This window comes from Ammospiza caudacuta, chromosome 5 (assembly GCF_027887145.1).
Source record: "Ammospiza caudacuta isolate bAmmCau1 chromosome 5, bAmmCau1.pri, whole genome shotgun sequence".
NCBI lineage: Eukaryota > Metazoa > Chordata > Aves > Passeriformes > Passerellidae > Ammospiza > Ammospiza caudacuta.
The window spans coordinates 69,635,765-69,662,081 of record NC_080597.1 but is presented as its reverse complement, the minus strand read 5'-3'; the positions used below and the strand labels follow the sequence as shown (position 1 = coordinate 69,662,081).

At 48.8% G+C, this 26,317-nt stretch overlaps 2 protein-coding genes across 2 annotated transcripts in view; both read left to right on the top strand.

The window, feature by feature from the left end:
- Positions 1 to 26,317, top strand: part of SEMA3D (semaphorin 3D) — a 148,311-nt gene that overhangs the window by 50,269 nt on the left and 71,725 nt on the right. The window contains exon 3 of the mRNA XM_058805919.1: positions 21,285 to 21,445. Coding sequence (XP_058661902.1) covers positions 21,285 to 21,445 — 161 coding nt within the window. The remainder of the gene's footprint in view (positions 1 to 21,284; positions 21,446 to 26,317) is intronic.
- On the top strand, positions 2,097 to 3,268 carry LOC131558274 (inositol 1,4,5-trisphosphate receptor-interacting protein-like 1). Its single transcript, XM_058805920.1, has one exon. The coding sequence runs from the start codon at positions 2,111 to 2,113 to the stop codon at positions 3,266 to 3,268; it is 1,158 nt and encodes a 385-aa protein (XP_058661903.1). The 5' UTR covers positions 2,097 to 2,110.

Genomic DNA, 26,317 nt, shown 5'->3' with positions numbered 1-26,317 from the left:
GCCAGCAATGCGAGGGGTTGTGCCGCCCAACCTCTTTGAGCACCTGGCCCGAGATCCGGCCGCCCACAGAGAGGCAAGGCAAGCTTATGATCGGCTGCGATTTCGCCTCGGGGTGCTGCTCTCCAGCCACTGAGAGGAGTTCCCTGCACAGAGCTGTGCTGGGGTGTCACACCCGATGGCAGCCACCTGAACTCTGCATAGCTGATACATTTGTCACTGGCCATGCTGAAGCTGCTTTCCTGCTCCTGAGGAAGGAAGATGCAGCACATGGATTCGCTGTGCAGACACATCTCTGGATGGCCTTGCCCTTCACCTTCCAGTTCCAACAGTGCTGCTGACCTAGTCTGTGAGGCAGAAACCTGCTCCACCTGCACATCCTAACAGAAGACAGTGAAGGTGATAGAGGTTGCTTGGAAGACCTTGAAGACAGCAACCTAGACAGCTGTGGTTTTAATGTAGTTAATTTGTTTTAGCTGTAGCATTAGTTGCAGTTGTAGTTGTGCATGTAACTGTAGCTGTAGCTTTAGTTTTAGTTCTAACTATAGCTGTAGCTGTAGCATTACTTGTGCATGTAACTGTACCTGTATCTTTAGTTTTAGTTCTAACTCTTGCTGTAGCTGTAGCATTAGTTGTGCATGTAACTGTAGCTGTAGCTTTCCTTGTAGTTGTAGCTGTAGCTTTAATTAGACTTGTTTATTAGCATTTCTTCTAAAGGACCTTTAGTGTTGTTAGTTTTGCCGCGTTACCCTTAGTTTAGAGAACTGAACTGCAGTTGAATAGTGCCATGTCTCCTTTTCAATAATATTTGGATATCTATGTTTGAAAAATTAATAAAATTGATAAATTTCGCAAATGGCCTGAAATGCGTCATTCTTTGTATTTAACTCTCTGCATCTTAGAGAATGTCCTTCCTATATCCTTAAATGAAATAAAGACTTTTTGCAAACAGGGATGTTGTATATATTAAGTATGCGGTCTCTACATGACATCCTGCCCGAAAAGGAATAAGTAGAAATACAAATGATAAAAAATGTCCCCCACCAATACTAACTAAGAGCCTGCACTTATATACCGAGTACATCCATGGGTCGTGTCACCCAAATTTATATTTGCCAAGAGTTGCGTGGCAGGGCCCTTGTGCCTGCTCTGTCAAGGGAACTTCTGGGGTTGCCAGGTTCCCAAGTGATGGGTCTGCACTTGGTGTCTGTTGGGGCTTTGGGTGGCCAGGGCCATGATGAGTTCCCTGAGCGGGCTGGGGAGGGCGGGCGGGGCAGGCCTGTGATGCGCTCTGGGTTCTGTGACAGCACAGGGGCCGTGTCACAATGGGGGCAGGTATAAAAGGCCCCAGCGGGTGCCGCTGCCCCAGTAGAGCCTGGGCAAGCGGTGAGCGCACAGCAGTGAGGAGACAGGGCTGCGGGAGGGCAGGGGCTGCGGAAGGCCTGGGGCAGGAGCTCCGGTACCGGGCCGTGCATTCTGCCCCCGCACCCAGGGCCCGGCCCCGGCGGCAGCGCCTCGCTGAGGGCGCGGTGCTTGCTGGGACAGCGGTGCAGGCCTGGCCGCCCGCCAGCTGCCGGGGCCCTCTCCTTCCTTCTGCCACATCCCTGCGGCTCCTGCGCCCCATGTCTGTCTCCATTCCGGCCCCACTGAACCCCTTCTGTGTGTCCTCCTGCAGACCATGGCTTTACTGCCAATGATCTTCGTGCTGGTGCAAAGCCTGATCCAGTACCCCCAGCCAGCTGGGGATGGGCTGGATGAGGCCACGCACCGGCGAATGAAGGAGCGTCAGGAGCTGCTGGACCACGAGATGGCTCGGCTGCTACAGGAGCTGGAGGAGCAGGACAAGGGCTGGGGAGCTGTGCTCTCTGGTGCCCTTCAGCAGTGGCCATTTTGGGTCATTGCTGGAGTCCTGCTCCTTTTGGCCCTGTGGTTTACTTGCAGGAGAAGGAGCGGTGAGGCCAGCAACAATGATGTAAATGAAGGTGAAGACAGCGTAGATGGACGGGAAGAATGTATGGAGGTGAAGGTGCAGGAAAGCAGCGATGCCAGTGAACAGAGAAGCAGAGAAAAAGAAGACCATGATGGTGGCAAGGGAGAAAGTGGCAGTGATGGAATGGAAGACAGAGAAAAGACCCGATATGCTGGGCATGAGCAAGGAATCCTTTTAGTGGACCGCATAGAGTGGCCTGTGGAGGACCTGGAGAGAGGCTGCTCAGTAATAGCTGAGCTGATGGAGAGCTTGACGCGTGTCTTTGTGGACAGCGTGAGCAATACCCCCTACCCAGTGCCTCAAGAAGCCATCGGGGTGGGCAGTGCCTTTGAGGGTTGGAGTCCCCGTGACTGGGATGGGGTGTACCGTGTGCTGGTCCCACTGAATCCCCCACCAGGGCACACCTTCCACCTGGAGCCGAAAAGTGCAGGGCAGGTGGCAGCAAGGACCTTCAACGTCTGTGTGGAGCTGGTGTGCACGTGCGAGAAGGAGCAGGTGGAAGAGAAGCCGTTGTGCTTCTTGCACCACTCGCGGGAGGAGCTGCGGCGGAAGCAGAAGCGCAGCCTCCTAGAGACGCTCTGCACCAGCTCCTACCTGGACGTGGAAAAAACCTCCCGCTGGTTCTGCCAGTTGGTGAGAAGCTCGTGGCTGCAAGTGCCTCAGTGGCACTCATGGCACGTGGTGTTTCAGCCCTGCCGCCGGTCCTGCCGATTGGAGCTAAGCAAAGGCAGGGAGAGCCTGACAGTGGAGATGCTCTTTGGGGTGCGCCGAGGGGACTCTGACATCTTTGTGAGCAGCCAGCCCACCAAGGCCACCATCACTGCAAGCACAGCGTGGGCAGAGACGTACGCTGTGGCAGAGGCAAAATTCTTCCGGCACATCGCCAGGCAGCTGCCGTGTGAGAGCTTGCACCTGAAATGCCTGCAGCTCTTCACCTGCATCCTGAGGGACACAGGTTTTTCCAGCTCTACCTGGAAGACTGTGGTCATGCACGTGCTGACCACAGTACCTCTGTCCCGGTGGCACAGGAGAGCATTTGCATGGCGGCTGTGGGACATCATGGCATACCTGGACCGCTGCCTGCAGCTGAAACACCTGAGACACTTTGTGCTGGGCAATGAGAGGCTTCCTGCCGAGATCAGCTTGCCGCCAGCAATGCGAGGGGTTGTGCCGCCCAACCTCTTTGAGCACCTGGCCCGAGATCCGGCCGCCCACAGAGAGGCAAGGCAAGCTTATGGTCGGCTGCGATTTCGCCTCGGGGTGCTGCTCTCCAGCCACTGAGAGGAGTTCCCTGCACAGAGCTGTGCTGGGGTGTCACACCCGATGGCAGCCACCTGAACTCTGCATAGCTGATACATTTGTCACTGGCCATGCTGAAGCTGCTTTCCTGCTCCTGAGGAAGGAAGATGCAGCACATGGATTCGCTGTGCAGACACATCTCTGGATGGCCTTGCCCTTCACCTTCCAGTTCCAACAGTGCTGCTGACCTAGTCTGTGAGGCAGAAACCTGCTCCACCTGCACATCCTAACAGAAGACAGTGAAGGTGATAGAGGTTGCTTGGAAGACCTTGAAGACAGCAACCTAGACAGCTGTGGTTTTAATGTAGTTAATTTGTTTTAGCTGTAGCATTAGTTGCAGTTGTAGTTGTGCATGTAACTGTAGCTGTAGCTTTAGTTTTAGTTCTAACTATAGCTGTAGCTGTAGCATTACTTGTGCATGTAACTGTACCTGTATCTTTAGTTTTAGTTCTAACTCTTGCTGTAGCTGTAGCATTAGTTGTGCATGTAACTGTAGCTGTAGCTTTCCTTGTAGTTGTAGCTGTAGCTTTAATTAGACTTGTTTATTAGCATTTCTTCTAAAGGACCTTTAGTGTTGTTAGTTTTGCCGCGTTACCCTTAGTTTAGAGAACTGAACTGCAGTTGAATAGTGCCATGTCTCCTTTTCAATAATATTTGGATATCTATGTTTGAAAAATTAATAAAATTGATAAATTTCGCAAATGGCCTGAAATGCGTCATTCTTTGTATTTAACTCTCTGCATCTTAGAGAATGTCCTTCCTATATCCTTAAATGAAATAAAGACTTTTTGCAAACAGGGATGTTGTATATATTAAGTATGCGGTCTCTACATGACATCCTGCCCGAAAAGGAATAAGTAGAAATACAAATGATAAAAAATGTCCCCCACCAATACTAACTAAGAGCCTGCACTTATATACCGAGTACATCCATGGGTCGTGTCACCCAAATTTATATTTGCCAAGAGTTGCGTGGCAGGGCCCTTGTGCCTGCTCTGTCAAGGGAACTTCTGGGGTTGCCAGGTTCCCAAGTGATGGGTCTGCACTTGGTGTCTGTTGGGGCTTTGGGTGGCCAGGGCCATGATGAGTTCCCTGAGCGGGCTGGGGAGGGCGGGCGGGGCAGGCCTGTGATGCGCTCTGGGTTCTGTGACAGCACAGGGGCCGTGTCACAATGGGGGCAGGTATAAAAGGCCCCAGCGGGTGCCGCTGCCCCAGTAGAGCCTGGGCAAGCGGTGAGCGCACAGCAGTGAGGAGACAGGGCTGCGGGAGGGCAGGGGCTGCGGAAGGCCTGGGGCAGGAGCTCCGGTACCGGGCCGTGCATTCTGCCCCCGCACGCAGGGCCCGGCCCCGGCGGCAGCGCCTCGCTGAGGGCGCGGTGCTTGCTGGGGCAGCGGTGCAGGCCTGGCCGCCCGCCAGCTGCCGGGGCCCTCTCCTTCCTTCTGCCACATCCCTGCGGCTCCTGCGCCCCATGTCTGTCTCCATTCCGGCCCCACTGAACCCCTTCTGTGTGTCCTCCTGCAGACCATGGCTTTACTGCCAATGATCTTCGTGCTGGTGCAAAGCCTGATCCAGTACCCCCAGCCAGCTGGGGATGGGCTGGATGAGGCCACGCACCGGCGAATGAAGGAGCGTCAGGAGCTGCTGGACCACGAGATGGCTCGGCTGCTACAGGAGCTGGAGGAGCAGGACAAGGGCTGGGGAGCTGTGCTCTCTGGTGCCCTTCAGCAGTGGCCATTTTGGGTCATTGCTGGAGTCCTGCTCCTTTTGGCCCTGTGGTTTACTTGCAGGAGAAGGAGCGGTGAGGCCAGCAACAATGATGTAAATGAAGGTGAAGACAGCGTAGATGGACGGGAAGAATGTATGGAGGTGAAGGTGCAGGAAAGCAGCGATGCCAGTGAACAGAGAAGCAGAGAAAAAGAAGACCATGATGGTGGCAAGGGAGAAAGTGGCAGTGATGGAATGGAAGACAGAGAAAAGACCCGATATGCTGGGCATGAGCAAGGAATCCTTTTAGTGGACCGCATAGAGTGGCCTGTGGAGGACCTGGAGAGAGGCTGCTCAGTAATAGCTGAGCTGATGGAGAGCTTGACGCGTGTCTTTGTGGACAGCGTGAGCAATACCCCCTACCCAGTGCCTCAAGAAGCCATCGGGGTGGGCAGTGCCTTTGAGGGTTGGAGTCCCCGTGACTGGGATGGGGTGTACCGTGTGCTGGTCCCACTGAATCCCCCACCAGGGCACACCTTCCACCTGGAGCCGAAAAGTGCAGGGCAGGTGGCAGCAAGGACCTTCAACGTCTGTGTGGAGCTGGTGTGCACGTGCGAGAAGGAGCAGGTGGAAGAGAAGCCGTTGTGCTTCTTGCACCACTCGCGGGAGGAGCTGCGGCGGAAGCAGAAGCGCAGCCTCCTAGAGACGCTCTGCACCAGCTCCTACCTGGACGTGGAAAAAACCTCCCGCTGGTTCTGCCAGTTGGTGAGAAGCTCGTGGCTGCAAGTGCCTCAGTGGCACTCATGGCACGTGGTGTTTCAGCCCTGCCGCCGGTCCTGCCGATTGGAGCTAAGCAAAGGCAGGGAGAGCCTGACAGTGGAGATGCTCTTTGGGGTGCGCCGAGGGGACTCTGACATCTTTGTGAGCAGCCAGCCCACCAAGGCCACCATCACTGCAAGCACAGCGTGGGCAGAGACGTACGCTGTGGCAGAGGCAAAATTCTTCCGGCACATCGCCAGGCAGCTGCCGTGTGAGAGCTTGCACCTGAAATGCCTGCAGCTCTTCACCTGCATCCTGAGGGACACAGGTTTTTCCAGCTCTACCTGGAAGACTGTGGTCATGCACGTGCTGACCACAGTACCTCTGTCCCGGTGGCACAGGAGAGCATTTGCATGGCGGCTGTGGGACATCATGGCATACCTGGACCGCTGCCTGCAGCTGAAACACCTGAGGCACTTTGTGCTGGGCAATGAGAGGCTTCCTGCCGAGATCAGCTTGCCGCCAGCAATGCGAGGGGTTGTGCCGCCCAACCTCTTTGAGCACCTGGCCCGAGATCCGGCCGCCCACAGAGAGGCAAGGCAAGCTTATGATCGGCTGCGATTTCGCCTCGGGGTGCTGCTCTCCAGCCACTGAGAGGAGTTCCCTGCACAGAGCTGTGCTGGGGTGTCACACCCGATGGCAGCCACCTGAACTCTGCATAGCTGATACATTTGTCACTGGCCATGCTGAAGCTGCTTTCCTGCTCCTGAGGAAGGAAGATGCAGCACATGGATTCGCTGTGCAGACACATCTCTGGATGGCCTTGCCCTTCACCTTCCAGTTCCAACAGTGCTGCTGACCTAGTCTGTGAGGCAGAAACCTGCTCCACCTGCACATCCTAACAGAAGACAGTGAAGGTGATAGAGGTTGCTTGGAAGACCTTGAAGACAGCAACCTAGACAGCTGTGGTTTTAATGTAGTTAATTTGTTTTAGCTGTAGCATTAGTTGCAGTTGTAGTTGTGCATGTAACTGTAGCTGTAGCTTTAGTTTTAGTTCTAACTATAGCTGTAGCTGTAGCATTACTTGTGCATGTAACTGTACCTGTATCTTTAGTTTTAGTTCTAACTCTTGCTGTAGCTGTAGCATTAGTTGTGCATGTAACTGTAGCTGTAGCTTTCCTTGTAGTTGTAGCTGTAGCTTTAATTAGACTTGTTTATTAGCATTTCTTCTAAAGGACCTTTAGTGTTGTTAGTTTTGCCGCGTTACCCTTAGTTTAGAGAACTGAACTGCAGTTGAATAGTGCCATGTCTCCTTTTCAATAATATTTGGATATCTATGTTTGAAAAATTAATAAAATTGATAAATTTCGCAAATGGCCTGAAATGCGTCATTCTTTGTATTTAACTCTCTGCATCTTAGAGAATGTCCTTCCTATATCCTTAAATGAAATAAAGACTTTTTGCAAACAGGGATGTTGTATATATTAAGTATGCGGTCTCTACATGACATCCTGCCCGAAAAGGAATAAGTAGAAATACAAATGATAAAAAATGTCTCCCACCAATACTAACTAAGAGCCTGCACTTATATACCGAGTACATCCATGGGTCGTGTCACCCAAATTTATATTTGCCAAGAGTTGCGTGGCAGGGCCCTTGTGCCTGCTCTGTCAAGGGAACTTCTGGGGTTGCCAGGTTCCCAAGTGATGGGTCTGCACTTGGTGTCTGTTGGGGCTTTGGGTGGCCAGGGCCATGATGAGTTCCCTGAGCGGGCTGGGGAGGGCGGGCGGGGCAGGCCTGTGATGCGCTCTGGGTTCTGTGACAGCACAGGGGCCGTGTCACAATGGGGGCAGGTATAAAAGGCCCCAGCGGGTGCCGCTGCCCCAGTAGAGCCTGGGCAAGCGGTGAGCGCACAGCAGTGAGGAGACAGGGCTGCGGGAGGGCAGGGGCTGCGGAAGGCCTGGGGCAGGAGCTCCGGTACCGGGCCGTGCATTCTGCCCCCGCACCCAGGGCCCGGCCCCGGCGGCAGCGCCTCGCTGAGGGCGCGGTGCTTGCTGGGGCAGCGGTGCAGGCCTGGCCGCCCGCCAGCTGCCGGGGCCCTCTCCTTCCTTCTGCCACATCCCTGCGGCTCCTGCGCCCCATGTCTGTCTCCATTCCGGCCCCACTGAACCCCTTCTGTGTGTCCTCCTGCAGACCATGGCTTTACTGCCAATGATCTTCGTGCTGGTGCAAAGCCTGATCCAGTACCCCCAGCCAGCTGGGGATGGGCTGGATGAGGCCACGCACCGGCGAATGAAGGAGCGTCAGGAGCTGCTGGACCACGAGATGGCTCGGCTGCTACAGGAGCTGGAGGAGCAGGACAAGGGCTGGGGAGCTGTGCTCTCTGGTGCCCTTCAGCAGTGGCCATTTTGGGTCATTGCTGGAGTCCTGCTCCTTTTGGCCCTGTGGTTTACTTGCAGGAGAAGGAGCGGTGAGGCCAGCAACAATGATGTAAATGAAGGTGAAGACAGCGTAGATGGACAGGAAGAATGTATGGAGGTGAAGGTGCAGGAAAGCAGCGATGCCAGTGAACAGAGAAGCAGAGAAAAAGAAGACCATGATGGTGGCAAGGGAGAAAGTGGCAGTGATGGAATGGAAGACAGAGAAAAGACCCGATATGCTGGGAATGAACAAGGAATCCTTTTAGTGGACCGCATAGAGTGGCCTGTGGAGGACCTGGAGAGAGGCTGCTCAGTAATAGCTGAGCTGATGGAGAGCTTGACGCGTGTCTTTGTGGACAGCGTGAGCAATACCCCCTACCCAGTGCCTCAAGAAGCCATCGGGGTGGGCAGTGCCTTTGAGGGTTGGAGTCCCCGTGACTGGGATGGGGTGTACCGTGTGCTGGTCCCACTGAATCCCCCACCAGGGCACACCTTCCACCTGGAGCCGAAAAGTGCAGGGCAGGTGGCAGCAAGGACCTTCAACGTCTGTGTGGAGCTGGTGTGCACGTGCGAGAAGGAGCAGGTGGAAGAGAAGCCGTTGTGCTTCTTGCACCACTCGCGGGAGGAGCTGCGGCGGAAGCAGAAGCGCAGCCTCCTAGAGACGCTCTGCACCAGCTCCTACCTGGACGTGGAAAAAACCTCCCGCTGGTTCTGCCAGTTGGTGAGAAGCTCGTGGCTGCAAGTGCCTCAGTGGCACTCATGGCACGTGGTGTTTCAGCCCTGCAGCCGGTCCTGCCGATTGGAGCTAAGCAAAGGCAGGGAGAGCCTGACAGTGGAGATGCTCTTTGGGGTGCGCCGAGGGGACTCTGACATCTTTGTGAGCAGCCAGCCCACCAAGGCCACCATCACTGCAAGCACAGCGTGGGCAGAGACGTACGCTGTGGCAGAGGCAAAATTCTTCCGGCACATCGCCAGGCAGCTGCCGTGTGAGAGCTTGCACCTGAAATGCCTGCAGCTCTTCACCTGCATCCTGAGGGACACAGGTTTTTCCAGCTCTACCTGGAAGACTGTGGTCATGCACGTGCTGACCACAGTACCTCTGTCCCGGTGGCACAGGAGAGCATTTGCACGGCGGCTGTGGGACATCATGGCATACCTGGACCGCTGCCTGCAGCTGAAACACCTGAGGCACTTTGTGCTGGGCAATGAGAGGCTTCCTGCCGAGATCAGCTTGCCGCCAGCAATGCGAGGGGTTGTGCCGCCCAACCTCTTTGAGCACCTGGCCCGAGATCCGGCCGCCCACAGAGAGGCAAGGCAAGCTTATGGTCGGCTGCGATTTCGCCTCGGGGTGCTGCTCTCCAGCCACTGAGAGGAGTTCCCTGCACAGAGCTGTGCTGGGGTGTCACACCCGATGGCAGCCACCTGAACTCTGCATAGCTGATACATTTGTCACTGGCCATGCTGAAGCTGCTTTCCTGCTCCTGAGGAAGGAAGATGCAGCACGTGGATTCGCTGTGCAGACACATCTCTGGATGGCCTTGCCCTTCACCTTCCAGTTCCAACAGTGCTGCTGACCTAGTCTGTGAGGCAGAAACCTGCTCCACCTGCACATCCTAACAGAAGACAGTGAAGGTGATAGAGGTTGCTTGGAAGACCTTGAAGACAGCAACCTAGACAGCTGTGGTTTTAATGTAGTTAATTTGTTTTAGCTGTAGCATTAGTTGCAGTTGTAGTTGTGCATGTAACTGTAGCTGTAGCTTTAGTTTTAGTTCTAACTATAGCTGTAGCTGTAGCATTACTTGTGCATGTAACTGTACCTGTATCTTTAGTTTTAGTTCTAACTCTTGCTGTAGCTGTAGCATTAGTTGTGCATGTAACTGTAGCTGTAGCTTTCCTTGTAGTTGTAGCTGTAGCTTTAATTAGACTTGTTTATTAGCATTTCTTCTAAAGGACCTTTAGTGTTGTTAGTTTTGCCGCGTTACCCTTAGTTTAGAGAACTGAACTGCAGTTGAATAGTGCCATGTCTCCTTTTCAATAATATTTGGATATCTATGTTTGAAAAATTAATAAAATTGATAAATTTCGCAAATGGCCTGAAATGCGTCATTCTTTGTATTTAACTCTCTGCATCTTAGAGAATGTCCTTCCTATATCCTTAAATGAAATAAAGACTTTTTGCAAACAGGGATGTTGTATATATTAAGTATGCGGTCTCTACATGACATCCTGCCCGAAAAGGAATAAGTAGAAATACAAATGATAAAAAATGTCCCCCACCAATACTAACTAAGAGCCTGCACTTATATACCGAGTACATCCATGGGTCGTGTCACCCAAATTTATATTTGCCAAGAGTTGCGTGGCAGGGCCCTTGTGCCTGCTCTGTCAAGGGAACTTCTGGGGTTGCCAGGTTCCCAAGTGATGGGTCTGCACTTGGTGTCTGTTGGGGCTTTGGGTGGCCAGGGCCATGATGAGTTCCCTGAGCGGGCTGGGGAGGGCGGGCGGGGCAGGCCTGTGATGCGCTCTGGGTTCTGTGACAGCACAGGGGCCGTGTCACAATGGGGGCAGGTATAAAAGGCCCCAGCGGGTGCCGCTGCCCCAGTAGAGCCTGGGCAAGCGGTGAGCGCACAGCAGTGAGGAGACAGGGCTGCGGGAGGGCAGGGGCTGCGGAAGGCCTGGGGCAGGAGCTCCGGTACCGGGCCGTGCATTCTGCCCCCGCACCCAGGGCCCGGCCCCGGCGGCAGCGCCTCGCTGAGGGCGCGGTGCTTGCTGGGACAGCGGTGCAGGCCTGGCCGCCCGCCAGCTGCCGGGGCCCTCTCCTTCCTTCTGCCACATCCCTGCGGCTCCTGCGCCCCATGTCTGTCTCCATTCCGGCCCCACTGAACCCCTTCTGTGTGTCCTCCTGCAGACCATGGCTTTACTGCCAATGATCTTCGTGCTGGTGCAAAGCCTGATCCAGTACCCCCAGCCAGCTGGGGATGGGCTGGATGAGGCCACGCACCGGCGAATGAAGGAGCGTCAGGAGCTGCTGGACCACGAGATGGCTCGGCTGCTACAGGAGCTGGAGGAGCAGGACAAGGGCTGGGGAGCTGTGCTCTCTGGTGCCCTTCAGCAGTGGCCATTTTGGGTCATTGCTGGAGTCCTGCTCCTTTTGGCCCTGTGGTTTACTTGCAGGAGAAGGAGCGGTGAGGCCAGCAACAATGATGTAAATGAAGGTGAAGACAGCGTAGATGGACGGGAAGAATGTATGGAGGTGAAGGTGCAGGAAAGCAGCGATGCCAGTGAACAGAGAAGCAGAGAAAAAGAAGACCATGATGGTGGCAAGGGAGAAAGTGGCAGTGATGGAATGGAAGACAGAGAAAAGACCCGATATGCTGGGAATGAACAAGGAATCCTTTTAGTGGACCGCATAGAGTGGCCTGTGGAGGACCTGGAGAGAGGCTGCTCAGTAATAGCTGAGCTGATGGAGAGCTTGACGCGTGTCTTTGTGGACAGCGTGAGCAATACCCCCTACCCAGTGCCTCAAGAAGCCATCGGGGTGGGCAGTGCCTTTGAGGGTTGGAGTCCCCGTGACTGGGATGGGGTGTACCGTGTGCTGGTCCCACTGAATCCCCCACCAGGGCACACCTTCCACCTGGAGCCGAAAAGTGCAGGGCAGGTGGCAGCAAGGACCTTCAACGTCTGTGTGGAGCTGGTGTGCACGTGCGAGAAGGAGCAGGTGGAAGAGAAGCCGTTGTGCTTCTTGCACCACTCGCGGGAGGAGCTGCGGCGGAAGCAGAAGCGCAGCCTCCTAGAGACGCTCTGCACCAGCTCCTACCTGGATGTGGAAAAAACCTCCCGCTGGTTCTGCCAGTTGGTGAGAAGCTCGTGGCTGCAAGTGCCTCAGTGGCACTCATGGCACGTGGTGTTTCAGCCCTGCAGCCGGTCCTGCCGATTGGAGCTAAGCAAAGGCAGGGAGAGCCTGACAGTGGAGATGCTCTTTGGGGTGCGCCGAGGGGACTCTGACATCTTTGTGAGCAGCCAGCCCACCAAGGCCACCATCACTGCAAGCACAGCGTGGGCAGAGACGTACGCTGTGGCAGAGGCGAAATTCTTCCGGCTCATCGCCAGGCAGCTGCCGTGTGAGAGCTTGCACCTGAAATGCCTGCAGCTCTTCACCTGCATCCTGAGGGACACAGGTTTTTCCAGCTCTACCTGGAAGACTGTGGTCATGCACGTGCTGACCACAGTACCGCTGTCCCGGTGGCACAGGAGAGCATTTGCACGGCGGCTGTGGGACATCATGGCGTACCTGGACCGCTGCCTGCAGCTGAAACACCTGAGACACTTTGTGCTGGGCAATGAGAGGCTTCCTGCCGAGATCAGCTTGCCGCCAGCAATGCGAGGGGTTGTGCCGCCCAACCTCTTTGAGCACCTGGCCCGAGATCCGGCCGCCCACAGAGAGGCAAGGCAAGCTTATGGTCGGCTGCGATTTCGCCTCGGGGTGCTGCTCTCCAGCCACTGAGAGGAGTTCCCTGCACAGAGCTGTGCTGGGGTGTCACACCCGATGGCAGCCACCTGAACTCTGCATAGCTGATACATTTGTCACTGGCCATGCTGAAGCTGCTTTCCTGCTCCTGAGGAAGGAAGATGCAGCACATGGATTCGCTGTGCAGACACATCTCTGGATGGCCTTGCCCTTCACCTTCCAGTTCCAACAGTGCTGCTGACCTAGTCTGTGAGGCAGAAACCTGCTCCACCTGCACATCCTAACAGAAGACAGTGAAGGTGATAGAGGTTGCTTGGAAGACCTTGAAGACAGCAACCTAGACAGCTGTGGTTTTAATGTAGTTAATTTGTTTTAGCTGTAGCATTAGTTGCAGTTGTAGTTGTGCATGTAACTGTAGCTGTAGCTTTAGTTTTAGTTCTAACTATAGCTGTAGCTGTAGCATTACTTGTGCATGTAACTGTACCTGTATCTTTAGTTTTAGTTCTAACTCTTGCTGTAGCTGTAGCATTAGTTGTGCATGTAACTGTAGCTGTAGCTTTCCTTGTAGTTGTAGCTGTAGCTTTAATTAGACTTGTTTATTAGCATTTCTTCTAAAGGACCTTTAGTGTTGTTAGTTTTGCCGCGTTACCCTTAGTTTAGAGAACTGAACTGCAGTTGAATAGTGCCATGTCTCCTTTTCAATAATATTTGGATATCTATGTTTGAAAAATTAATAAAATTGATAAATTTCGCAAATGGCCTGAAATGCGTCATTCTTTGTATTTAACTCTCTGCATCTTAGAGAATGTCCTTCCTATATCCTTAAATGAAATAAAGACTTTTTGCAAACAGGGATGTTGTATATATTAAGTATGCGGTCTCTACATGACATCCTGCCCGAAAAGGAATAAGTAGAAATACAAATGATAAAAAATGTCCCCCACCAATACTAACTAAGAGCCTGCACTTATATACCGAGTACATCCATGGGTCGTGTCACCCAAATTTATATTTGCCAAGAGTTGCGTGGCAGGGCCCTTGTGCCTGCTCTGTCAAGGGAACTTCTGGGGTTGCCAGGTTCCCAAGTGATGGGTCTGCACTTGGTGTCTGTTGGGGCTTTGGGTGGCCAGGGCCATGATGAGTTCCCTGAGCGGGCTGGGGAGGGCGGGCGGGGCAGGCCTGTGATGCGCTCTGGGTTCTGTGACAGCACAGGGGCCGTGTCACAATGGGGGCAGGTATAAAAGGCCCCAGCGGGTGCCGCTGCCCCAGTAGAGCCTGGGCAAGCGGTGAGCGCACAGCAGTGAGGAGACAGGGCTGCGGGAGGGCAGGGGCTGCGGAAGGCCTGGGGCAGGAGCTCCGGTACCGGGCCGTGCATTCTGCCCCCGCACCCAGGGCCCGGCCCCGGCGGCAGCGCCTCGCTGAGGGCGCGGTGCTTGCTGGGACAGCGGTGCAGGCCTGGCCGCCCGCCAGCTGCTGGGGCCCTCTCCTTCCTTCTGCCACATCCCTGCGGCTCCTGCGCCCCATGTCTGTCTCCATTCCGGCCCCACTGAACCCCTTCTGTGTGTCCTCCTGCAGACCATGGCTTTACTGCCAATGATCTTCGTGCTGGTGCAAAGCCTGATCCAGTACCCCCAGCCAGCTGGGGATGGGCTGGATGAGGCCACGCACCGGCGAATGAAGGAGCGTCAGGAGCTGCTGGACCACGAGATGGCTCGGCTGCTACAGGAGCTGGAGGAGCAGGACAAGGGCTGGGGAGCTGTGCTCTCTGGTGCCCTTCAGCAGTGGCCATTTTGGGTCATTGCTGGAGTCCTGCTCCTTTTGGCCCTGTGGTTTACTTGCAGGAGAAGGAGCGGTGAGGCCAGCAACAATGATGTAAATGAAGGTGAAGACAGCGTAGATGGACGGGAAGAATGTATGGAGGTGAAGGTGCAGGAAAGCAGCGATGCCAGTGAACAGAGAAGCAGAGAAAAAGAAGACCATGATGGTGGCAAGGGAGAAAGTGGCAGTGATGGAATGGAAGACAGAGAAAAGACCCGATATGCTGGGAATGAACAAGGAATCCTTTTAGTGGACCGCATAGAGTGGCCTGTGGAGGACCTGGAGAGAGGCTGCTCAGTAATAGCTGAGCTGATGGAGAGCTTGACGCGTGTCTTTGTGGACAGCGTGAGCAATACCCCCTACCCAGTGCCTCAAGAAGCCATCGGGGTGGGCAGTGCCTTTGAGGGTTGGAGTCCCCGTGACTGGGATGGGGTGTACCGTGTGCTGGTCCCACTGAATCCCCCACCAGGGCACACCTTCCACCTGGAGCCGAAAAGTGCAGGGCAGGTGGCAGCAAGGACCTTCAACGTCTGTGTGGAGCTGGTGTGCACGTGCGAGAAGGAGCAGGTGGAAGAGAAGCCGTTGTGCTTCTTGCACCACTCGCGGGAGGAGCTGCGGCGGAAGCAGAAGCGCAGCCTCCTAGAGACGCTCTGCACCAGCTCCTACCTGGACGTGGAAAAAACCTCCCGCTGGTTCTGCCAGTTGGTGAGAAGCTCGTGGCTGCAAGTGCCTCAGTGGCACTCATGGCACGTGGTGTTTCAGCCCTGCAGCCGGTCCTGCCGATTGGAGCTAAGCAAAGGCAGGGAGAGCCTGACAGTGGAGATGCTCTTTGGGGTGCGCCGAGGGGACTCTGACATCTTTGTGAGCAGCCAGCCCACCAAGGCCACCATCACTGCAAGCACAGCGTGGGCAGAGACGTACGCTGTGGCAGAGGCGAAATTCTTCCGGCTCATCGCCAGGCAGCTGCCGTGTGAGAGCTTGCACCTGAAATGCCTGCAGCTCTTCACCTGCATCCTGAGGGACACAGGTTTTTCCAGCTCTACCTGGAAGACTGTGGTCATGCACGTGCTGACCACAGTACCGCTGTCCCGGTGGCACAGGAGAGCATTTGCACGGCGGCTGTGGGACATCATGGCGTACCTGGACCGCTGCCTGCAGCTGAAACACCTGAGACACTTTGTGCTGGGCAATGAGAGGCTTCCTGCCGAGATCAGCTTGCCGCCAGCAATGCGAGGGGTTGTGCCGCCCAACCTCTTTGAGCACCTGGCCCGAGATCCGGCCGCCCACAGAGAGGCAAGGCAAGCTTATGGTCGGCTGCGATTTCGCCTCGGGGTGCTGCTCTCCAGCCACTGAGAGGAGTTCCCTGCACAGAGCTGTGCTGGGGTGTCACACCCGATGGCAGCCACCTGAACTCTGCATAGCTGATACATTTGTCACTGGCCATGCTGAAGCTGCTTTCCTGCTCCTGAGGAAGGAAGATGCAGCACATGGATTCGCTGTGCAGACACATCTCTGGATGGCCTTGCCCTTCACCTTCCAGTTCCAACAGTGCTGCTGACCTAGTCTGTGAGGCAGAAACCTGCTCCACCTGCACATCCTAACAGAAGACAGTGAAGGTGATAGAGGTTGCTTGGAAGACCTTGAAGACAGCAACCTAGACAGCTGTGGTTTTAATGTAGTTAATTTGTTTTAGCTGTAGCATTAGTTGCAGTTGTAGTTGTGCATGTAACTGTAGCTGTAGCTTTAGTTTTAGTTCTAACTATAGCTGTAGCTGTAGCATTACTTGTGCATGTAACTGTACCTGTATCTTTAGTTTTAGTTCTAACTCTTGCTGTAGCTGTAGCATTAGTTGTGCATGTAACTGTAGCTGTAGCTTTCCTTGTAGTTGTAGCTGTAGCTTTAATTAGACTTGTTTATTAGCATTTCTTCTAAAGGACCTTTAGTGTTGTTAGTTTTGCCGCGTTACCCTTAGTTTAGAGAACTGAACTGCAGTTGAATAGTGCCATGTCTCCTTTTCAATAATATTTGGATATCTATGTTTGAAAAATTAATAAAATTGATAAATTTCGCAAATGGCCTGAAATGCGTCATTCTTTGTATTTAACTCTCTGCATCTTAGAGAATGTCCTTCCTATATCCTTAAATGAAATAAAGACTTTTTGCAAACAGGGATGTTGTATATATTAAGTATGCCGTCTTTCGAGCATTCCCATAGAAATGTTGGAATATTGAAGTGAAAATGCCCTGAAACATCTGAAATTTTTCAGCAGAAATTTTTAGGAATCTTTGGAAAAATTTTCTTTACACCATTACTTTTATACCCTCTTGGGGAGCATATCAGTCCTAAGGCATGAAGATAGCCAAGTCTGTAACTGCAAATCATGTAGTTTAATACATCTTTTTTTGTCTTCTTATGACTAGTGTTCTGGCACAAAATTTTGACAGCAAAAATCATGCTTTCTATATACCCGGTTATCTGTGGTTTTGAAGTGCTCTGCTTGTCTACGAATATAAGCTTTTCCACCAGGCTTGTATAATACTGTGTAGCAGTGAGAGGCACTTCACTTGCACAGCTTTATCCTTTATTAGATGCAGCTGAACAGAAGATAATTTACTTCTTGCAGGACATAGTAGAAATTTGTAGTAGTTTAAAAGTATTTATTCTCTTTGCCTGTGTACCAATACATCTGGGGTCAACTGGTCAATTTTTAACTTAGAGTTCCTTGGGAGTTGGATAAATTGCTGCAGTCATGCTATAAATACTTTATCTCAGAAGTTTGGTTGGGGATTTCTACAATTTCCATGTATATTTTCACGTGTACTCTCCAGCATGAGAAAGGACTTGTTCCTACATAAAGGAAAGTAAGGTGACCTCTGTTTTGTGGTACATATGAAAATTATACAGCCTTTAATTTCAGAGGCCTTCAAAGGTGTCATTAGGTGTGACTGTTTTGAAAGACTGTTTTGAGATGTTCCCTTTCTGCTAATTTTGGTGTGGTTTGTCATTAAAAAATTGTGTAACTGGTCACAAAGGGAATTCTGAGTCTCAACCAAGTTGGCTGCACATTGCTGCATACTTACACCGTGCTGGAAATGAGGAGTGGTAGCTTCGTCACCACAGATGTGACTTGATGCTAAGAAGCCTAAATATGTTTTATAAATGCAAATACATATTATCACAACAGAATGACATTTTTACTTTTGAAGCCTTTTTGCTGTGGCTCTGCTGCTGGAGAATTTTTGAGTTTTATTAAGTAAGCAATGATCATGCTGCTGTAAGCCAACTCCACTGAGATACTGTGCTAAATGAGTAAAACCCAGTCACTATTCCAGATTCTACCACTCAGCAGTAAAATATTAGCAGAAGGGAGTTAGCTGGATGCTTTCTAAATCACCAAGCTGGAAAAAAACTATTTAATTTTGAGGAAAACAGCAAATAGAGACTATAAAACTGAGGGTTGAACATGTACTCATGAAAGACCATCCCTGTAACTAACTTTGTTACTGTGCCTTGTGAGAATGCTATTTCTATGTTAGCCAGGCTACAGAGATGCAGTGATTCAAATTGACAGCTTGCTCTAAGCTTCAAAATCATTGGGAAATGTGCTTTTCACAGTAAATTTTTCCAGTGTAATGTCCTTGGTGATAGTGAATGTGTCTCACTGTGAAGGGAAATTTCAACGCATAAGATTGGATTGTGTTGTTTTATGGAGTGAGAACAGTGATTAATTCAGCTGCAATTTATTCAATCCTCTGGTAATGTTTACTTGTGAAGTTTTATTAGGTCATGTTACAGTTATAATCTTATCAATGGTCATGCTCAGAGTCTTACTTCCAAGCTGTTTTCAGTTGTAAATGACTGGCCAAACCTGATTCTTCATTACTTTGCAGCTTGTGTTGTCATCTGCGTCAGTAAGAAAGGAGTGTGCAGTGTTGTCATTTCAATCTGGAATATTCTACGGATGTTTTCCTTATGATGTAATGAAATAAATGATAGTACAAGGCATCAGACAGGGCTCGCTCCCACTTGGGCATTTCAGTCGTGAGGCAGCATTTTCCCGTCAATGTTGTAGCTCTTCTAGGTAGGGGTTTTTTTACTGAGAAATTCTAAAACTACTGAAATTCTAGAACAGATGAGAAATATCCATTTGGAATGGTTTCTTCAGAGATAATTCCTTTCTAATAAGAAGGAAATGGGAAGAAGAGAGGACTCTCAGTCATCATCCTTCGTGTATGTGGAGAATCAAATCCACATATTTTTGCAATTGACACTTTTGCAAAGGCCCATGCTTTAATTTGCACATATAAGCATATAATTGATAATTCCTTAGATCAAATTCCTGTGGCTGCAGATGGGAAGGAATTTTCCCTGATATTCTGTATGTTAGTTACTTATGTCCTGCAGGTGGGGACTGAGGTTTTTATAGTTCCATGTTAACCATGAGCTGTTCCTAAGTGATCTTGGTGGCAGTTAGTAAACAGATCTTTTAAAGTGTAACTAGTTTAGAAAAACCCTGACATCTTTGTCTTCACAGAAAATATGAGAGAAAGGACAGTGCTGATGTATAGCAGTGTAATGCCCAGCATTGGCTATAATTTTTCAATGTGAAGCAGGATTTTTTTTCCAAAGAGCTGCCAAATAAATCTCACCTAGTGGAATAGGAGTGGCAATACACTGCAATTTGTTTTCAGATTGTACCTTAACAACACCCTGCACTGAACCAGACAAACACACATAAATAGAAGTGACTGAGCCAAAAAATAATTGTCTTAATTATATTCCAGTTAGTCAGATTAGTAATGATAAAATATTTTTTCTCCCAGAGTGCTGTTTATGAGCTGGCTCCAGAACTTAATATTTTTTTGCCTGTCATATGGTTTGTGAGAGACCTTGGAGAAAAATATTTGGGTAGGTTTTTTTTCCTTTTATTTCATTCAGGACTTTTTCTCCAAAACACTGGCCCTAATTTTCTTCAGGATCAGGATGTGCAAATGACTTTTGCAGTAATTCTGGCTTTTCTAGCAGGAATGCTACATTGTCCATCCAGTGCCTGGAAGGTGGAAATAACCCTAATTTTGTACTCAGTTAAATACAGGATTTGCCTTTCTGTGTGATGATTTCCAAATAGTTTAGTTTGGAGAGTTTGCTTGTGGAAGAACTGATTCACATGTTTATTTTCTTTCCCCCAAAGTAATGACTACCAAACAAGACTTAACTATCCTTGTGCTCTTTTCTATATGTTGTTTGTGTCCTCATCCAGAATTACATCTACAGAGTATTCATTAGGCAGAATGTTGCAGGATTTTTATTTTAGCTTTTTTGCAGCTTTATAGATTCTTTCATTAGTTTTACAGAGCATTTTGTTCCTAATTACGTTTTTAAAGAGATTCAAAGCTACTGTTAATTCACAGTAAAACTTTATTGGCAAATTTTTGATTTTAATAGGATCTTAGAGGTGTTGCTACTGGATATTCCCCTTACTATACCATTCTCACTGAATTGGAATAAATTATCTTTGAAGATCCCTTGACTGGCTAGAGAAGGAGGCCTGTGTAAACCACGTGAAGTTCAACAAGGCCAAGTACAAGATCCTACACTTGGGTCAGGGCAGTACTTGATATCAACACAGACTGGGTGGTGGATAGATAGACTGTGTGATGAATAGGTTGAGTGCAGCCCTGCAAAGAAAGACTTGGGGATACTGGTAAATAAAAAAAAAAAAAAAAAGGATTTGAGCCAGCAGTGTGTGCTCACAGCCTGCAAAGCCACCCTGGGCTGTTCCACAAGAAGTGCGTACAGCAGGTAGAGGGAGGGGATTCTGCCTCTGCAGTCTGCTCTGGTAAGACCTCACCTGCAGTCCTACATTCAATTCTGGGGCACTCAGGTCAAGAAAATCATGAACCTTGGAATGAATCTTGAGAAGAGCCATGGTCATGGTCAGAGGGCTGTAACACCTTCCATTTAAGGACAGGCTGAGAGGTTTGGGGTTGTTCCACCAGGAGTCAGGATGGCTCTGAGGAGACCTTATTGTAGCTTTTCAGTATATGAAGGGGGCTTGTAAAAAAGACGAGCAAGGACTTTTACCAAAGCCTTTAGTCACAGGACAAGGGGCAGTAGTTTTAAACTGGAAGAGAGTAGATAGAAACTGGATATAAGAAAGACATTTTCTATTATGGGAGTGGTGAGAAACTGGCACAGGTTGCCCAGAGAAGTTCCAGGGATGCCCCATCCCTGGAAGTGTTCATGACCATGTTAGATGGGGCTTTGACCAAGCTGATCTAGTGAAAGATTTTTCTCCTCATACTGAGGGAGGTGAACTGGATGGTCTTCAAATGTTCCTGCCCACTATTTCTTGCTCCTAATTATTCTTGGCTGGCATTCACCTTATTTGCTGCTTTATATTTGGAGCACCAAATATGGTGAGGTATTGATCCTTGAGCATGTGTATGCATGAGTATGGTAGTATAAACATAATTAGTTTTCTTAGAATGAAGGAAAGATACAGCACACATTTTGCAAAGATCTGTCTTCTGTGGTTTCTAATTTATGTTTAATTTCTGATTCTTCTATGCCATACAGATAATTTGTTCAGAAAGTTTTACATAGAAAAATATTTTGTGAAAGTAACTATTACCCAATTTGGAAGTATAAACCCCTCCAGAGAACCCCAAAGTTAACAGGAACTGTATTATGGCTTTGGAAAGACATGCTCCAAGACTGCACTTATCTCACTGGTATACTCCATGCTGGTTGCATATATTTACGAAAGACGCTGATGAGTCATATATAAACATTTTGATTATAAAGATTTTCTTCATTTTCCCACAGACTTGCTGCTTTCAAACAGCTGCATCCCATTCCTGGGCTCAGCAGAGGGGCTTGATTTTCGAACCCTGCTGCTAGATGAGGAGAGGGGCCGGCTGCTAGTCGGGACAAAGGACCACATCTTCCTGCTCAACTTGATTGATGTAAACAAAAATGTAAAAAAGGTCAGTGTGCTTTCCATGGAGTTTACCTCCTAAGTTAAATTTTGTTAAATTCGTTTTTTGTTTGTTTGGGTTTGTGTTTTTATTTATTTATTTCTTCACTGGGTAACTGCAGATTTGTTGTGCAATGCAATTTACCAAGATTTGATAATCTCACCTCCCACAGTTATACATATTATCTTTAATCAATTGAATTTCTCATGCTATGTGATCTCCTGTGTGACTGATGACCTGCAAGAGATTAGTTATGTGGAAGAGCTCTGCAGTGCGTGAAAATAGCATCAAAATATCAGCAAACTGGAAAAATGTAGCTCAGAGTGTTCACCTCTCAACTCCTCTGGTCATGGTTACCCTCTTCATTTAAAAGCATTTGGAAGGAAATAACTGAAGACAGCTCTTTCATTGCTTCCTGGCATCACTGGGATTGCTTTACTGTAATACTGAACAGAGCAGAAGCAATTTGAATGGTTTAAATTATAGTAAAATGTAAGTGGCAATTTTAGCATTTTTGTGAATATCTGGAATTACTAGTGATAGGAAAAGCTTCCACTGGGATCTGCTGTAGTCCCTTGCCTATGCCCAGTGACAATGTGTTAAATTGAGATAATGAGATGACAATTTAGCCTTCAATATTTCTATCAGACATGGTGAACTGGAGCTTTTGTAAGCACAGTTGACTGCTATGAGTGAAAACCAGATGCTTGCACAGGAACACATGAAAACTGGTTTCCTTCTTCCAGATATGAAGAAAATTTGAATTCTCAGCTGTGTTTGGTATTTTCTTTAGGCACCAGAGGGGAGTTTTAAATTACTGGGTTCTGCTGCCAGCTCTGAAGCGGTAACTGACCCTGAATTAATGGCATTGCAGGCAGGGACTGAACAGGTGGAACAAGATACTATTTTGCTCACATGTTTGAGAGCAACACTTGCTGCCATTGTATAGAAGAGATACAGTACCAGGCAGAATATCTTGTTCCCTATCTTGACTTCGCCAGTTTTTGTAAAACTCAGATTCTGAGTATTTCAGAAAATTTCTTCTTGGGATGCTTTATCAAGCACTTAACTTGCTTCTGTCATCTCAGTAACTGACTCAAAATCCACTACTCCCTCAGGATATTGCATTAATAACAGCACTGCTAATTATAATTGCAAATTTTCAGAGTACAAATTGATTTTTGGTGTAGGCTTTCTGTAGAAAACAAGTTTTGTTTGTGTGAAAAGCAGACTTTTGTTTCTGTGGGATGCTGCTTGCCTCCTGAGAGATGCTGAGTGCTGTCACTTCCCATTATGTTCAGCGGGGCTTTATGAGCCCAGACCTTGCTGGAGGTGGCAGCCCCCTGCGTGAGCCACCCCTCAGTCCAAGCTGGTGACATTTTGCCTTTGGCCAAGCCCCCACTGATCATTATGGACCTCGTGCCTTCCAGGAAGAGCAGAACACAGAGCCAGGAGAGCTAACCTGCAGTCGGACAGTGGTATAGATGTTACAGAGAAAAGACTCTGTATTTGGAAGGAAAATTTGCATTTCCTAAGATGAATAGAGAATGTATGCTTACATATCTGTGGTAACCTGAAAGGAGGGAATAAAATTCCTAACCACTTGCATATCTAGACTAAATATGTGTGCAGGTTCAAATACTTATACTCCTTTTAGTAGTAGACTAATAACAGTTTAACTATTCAGATAATATTTAACTTCTCAGAAAAAAATTTATCTAAGTGGGAAGAACTGACTTGAGAAGCCTTGCAGAGCATCCTGGTGTTATGATTTCCAAGGCCTCCATCGGCATTCAGCAACTTTATAAATGTATCTTCTTGCCTAAACACCCAGGAAACACAAGGCAATATCACACAAGTTTTTCTCTTTAATTCCCCTGCTCTTGGCTAGTTGAATCTTCTCAGTGGAGGGAAGGGATGAGGTGAAGGAAGTAGCGTGAGGAGCTGTGTGTAAATCTCAGTGCTGAGGAGGATGCTGGAGGATTCTCTACAGTAGCAGGGAAGTGTCAGAAAGTAGCATTTGCCGGTGCTGTGTTTAGACTGACCCTAGTTTGGGTTGGCTCCGGGCCAGGCAGCTCCCTTCCAGGCTTTCCCAGCGTGAGGAAACCACACATGTTGGGACTACAAGGGTCTGAAGTGTGTCCTTTGTACTCCTCTGGAGCATGAGTCGTCTGGAAAAAATAATCTGCTTATATACAGCCACTAAAATGAGTAGAAATTGATTAGAATAATACGTTTCTGCCTGTAAATGATGTGTTTATTAATGACTTTGAGGAAGGAGTGTTAAAAGCAAGCTGAGGGGGCAAAAGAGGTATAACAACTTTGAGACTAGAATGCAAGATTGTTCATAGTTTAGGGTTTCCTTTATTTAAAACAACGTTGAACGTTAACTTTAGAATGCTCTGTGCTGGGTAGTTTCATCTTATTTTAATAAAGCTCCCAGTTTCAGATATTTGTTTTGTTAGGAGCTACTGATACCTCCAAAAGCCAAGTCAGAATCCCCAACAATTTATTCTCATATGTGGATATAATTACTTGGCAAGATTATATTTTAGAGTCTGAAGCTCTGTATTAAGACATTTCTGGAATAGTATTCAAAGAAGCATTCAAAGCCTTGCATCCTGCTCCCTTCTCTAATGTATACTTATATATAATTTAATAACTTCCTTTTTAAAACCTATTTATTTACCTAAATTAGTTAATTTGACTTACATGTATTAAGTTATGGCTTTATTTCCTGGTGTATTTTTCCTTATGAAATAAACCAATAGTTCTGCTGGAGTCCCAATACCTTAAATCATTGTAGTTGTTATTCAATTTATTGTGTAATAGGTTGAAAACTTCCTTAGCTGGCAGCTTAAAAAAATGTCTGTCCGGTTTCCAGTGCTTGCAAACCTCATTATAAAACAGCAGTAAGTACCACAGTGTAATAAGCAAGTCTTCCAGAATGACAGGCAAATGCAGAAAGCTAAAGTGATTATAGTCAATAAATATATAAAGTTTAGCAACAGGTAATCATCTTTCTGTAACAGGGATATATTTTCTCTGAAGTTTTCCTGTACAGAAGCCTTTAGCTTCTGTTGCCGCAGTGGCATTATCAAGTGCCATAGTCTTTTTTTGAAAGATCCTCACATGCCTGACAAATTCTGCAAGCTGTTTGCAAACTGAAAGAATTGTGATTTCTTCTACGAGTAAAATAAAGATGATCAGTGAAAGAAAGCAGTTCTGCTGAAGGCCTCTGTGGCATTACCATCAGAAGTGCTGTGTAAAACAAAAGGATGTTTAACAACATGAGAGGCTGGAAAGCTAGAGAAGAAATTTGGAACACCAGGCTCTGGGATCCTGCTGGAAACATTACTTTAGTGCATCGAATTTCTTGTGAGTTTGCTTAAGCCTTTTCTATTTTACTCCCAAAGCTAAATAAATAGGAAATACAGCATGTTGTCAGCTGGGTAAACAGTGGGTAAATAGCTGCAGAGCAGGGGTGCCCCTCTCTGTGGCTGTGCTAACAGTGCACACGGGGTTACACGTCAGCGCGATTATCACGCTGCGATCCGCAGCGCGGCCCGCCCAGCTCCGCGGGAATAGGAATGCTATCAAGGCCTGACAAGCTTTTGAAAAGCTGCCAGCCTGCAGGAGCTGTCAGTGCTAGAAGACACAGCCCCATGTGGGCCAAATAGATAAACATGTCAGATCCCCAATAGCAGCTTTGGAGCAAGCTGTTTTCATCTGTCCCAGTGTGCACTGGCTCTGGGTCACAAATTATCTTCGCTTGGAGCATCCTTGGTTTGTAGTTGCTACTGTTTTTCTGGCATGTGCAGCCGTCTTGTGACATCCTTGAATGCCCTCTTGTATTGACTATTTTCTGTATTTCACAGGAAAAAATATACATATCCAAAAATATATATATTTCTCTGCTGGGTAAATGCTTATGAAATAGCTGCACATAATTTTTTTCTGTAACTCCAGTGCTTGTCAACAGTTCAAGTGGGCTTGTATTTCAGCGCTGTTTGCAGTGTGACCCACCCATCTCTGCAGGAAGGGGAACATGTATGCAAATACATATGCATATTTATGTAAAACAGCACCCTTGAGATGCAGGAGCAGAATTTTACATTCATTGCTCTGAGAAACTTTCTGTCAGTCTATATAAGCGTGGTCTCAATTAGGAATGAGCCCAGTGGGAATTTAGCCAGTACTGAAAGGAGGCTTTGGTTCTTGCCATCAGGCCTGAGCCTCAGGAATACATACAGTCTCAGGTGTTTATTGCAGCCTTGAAACACAGTAATACCAAGTTGGTCCTTCTTAAAAAATATGTGCTGCTTATTCTAAAGCTCAAAGGAAGTTAGCTTCCTGCCTGTCAGCAAAACTTCAGACAGTCTGAGTGAAGTTTTCTTGACCTGTCAGAAGAAAAAGTTAGCCAGGAAATATTATTGAAGGCCAGAGAGTCATGTGGAAGCCACTGGAGATATCTAAACTTAGGAGAGTGGGGCAGCAGGATGATCTAGGATAAACCCAGTGAAACTTCAGGTTAGGGACTTCCAGAGGCAGAGGTGATACCTTTGTGCTTGTGAACCCTTGGAGGGGTGGTGGACTCCCCAGGAACCATAAACAAACTGCAGCAGAGGGGTCTTATAAAGAGGAGTTAATAAACCTCAGAGCTGTTTATTCTATGAAGTTGTTTGACAGACTTAAATTTAGGCACCTGTGTAGACAAAGTGAAAGCGTTTGAAAAGTGTTTACAGACACAAAAGCACAGATGGAGCAAAACGTGAAGAAAGCAGTATGAATCCAGAATGACAGCAGTCCTAGGTGGAAGAGAGTGTCTCTGTTATTTCCTTTTGCATTGTTGCCATAAATTATGTTTCCATAAACATCCGC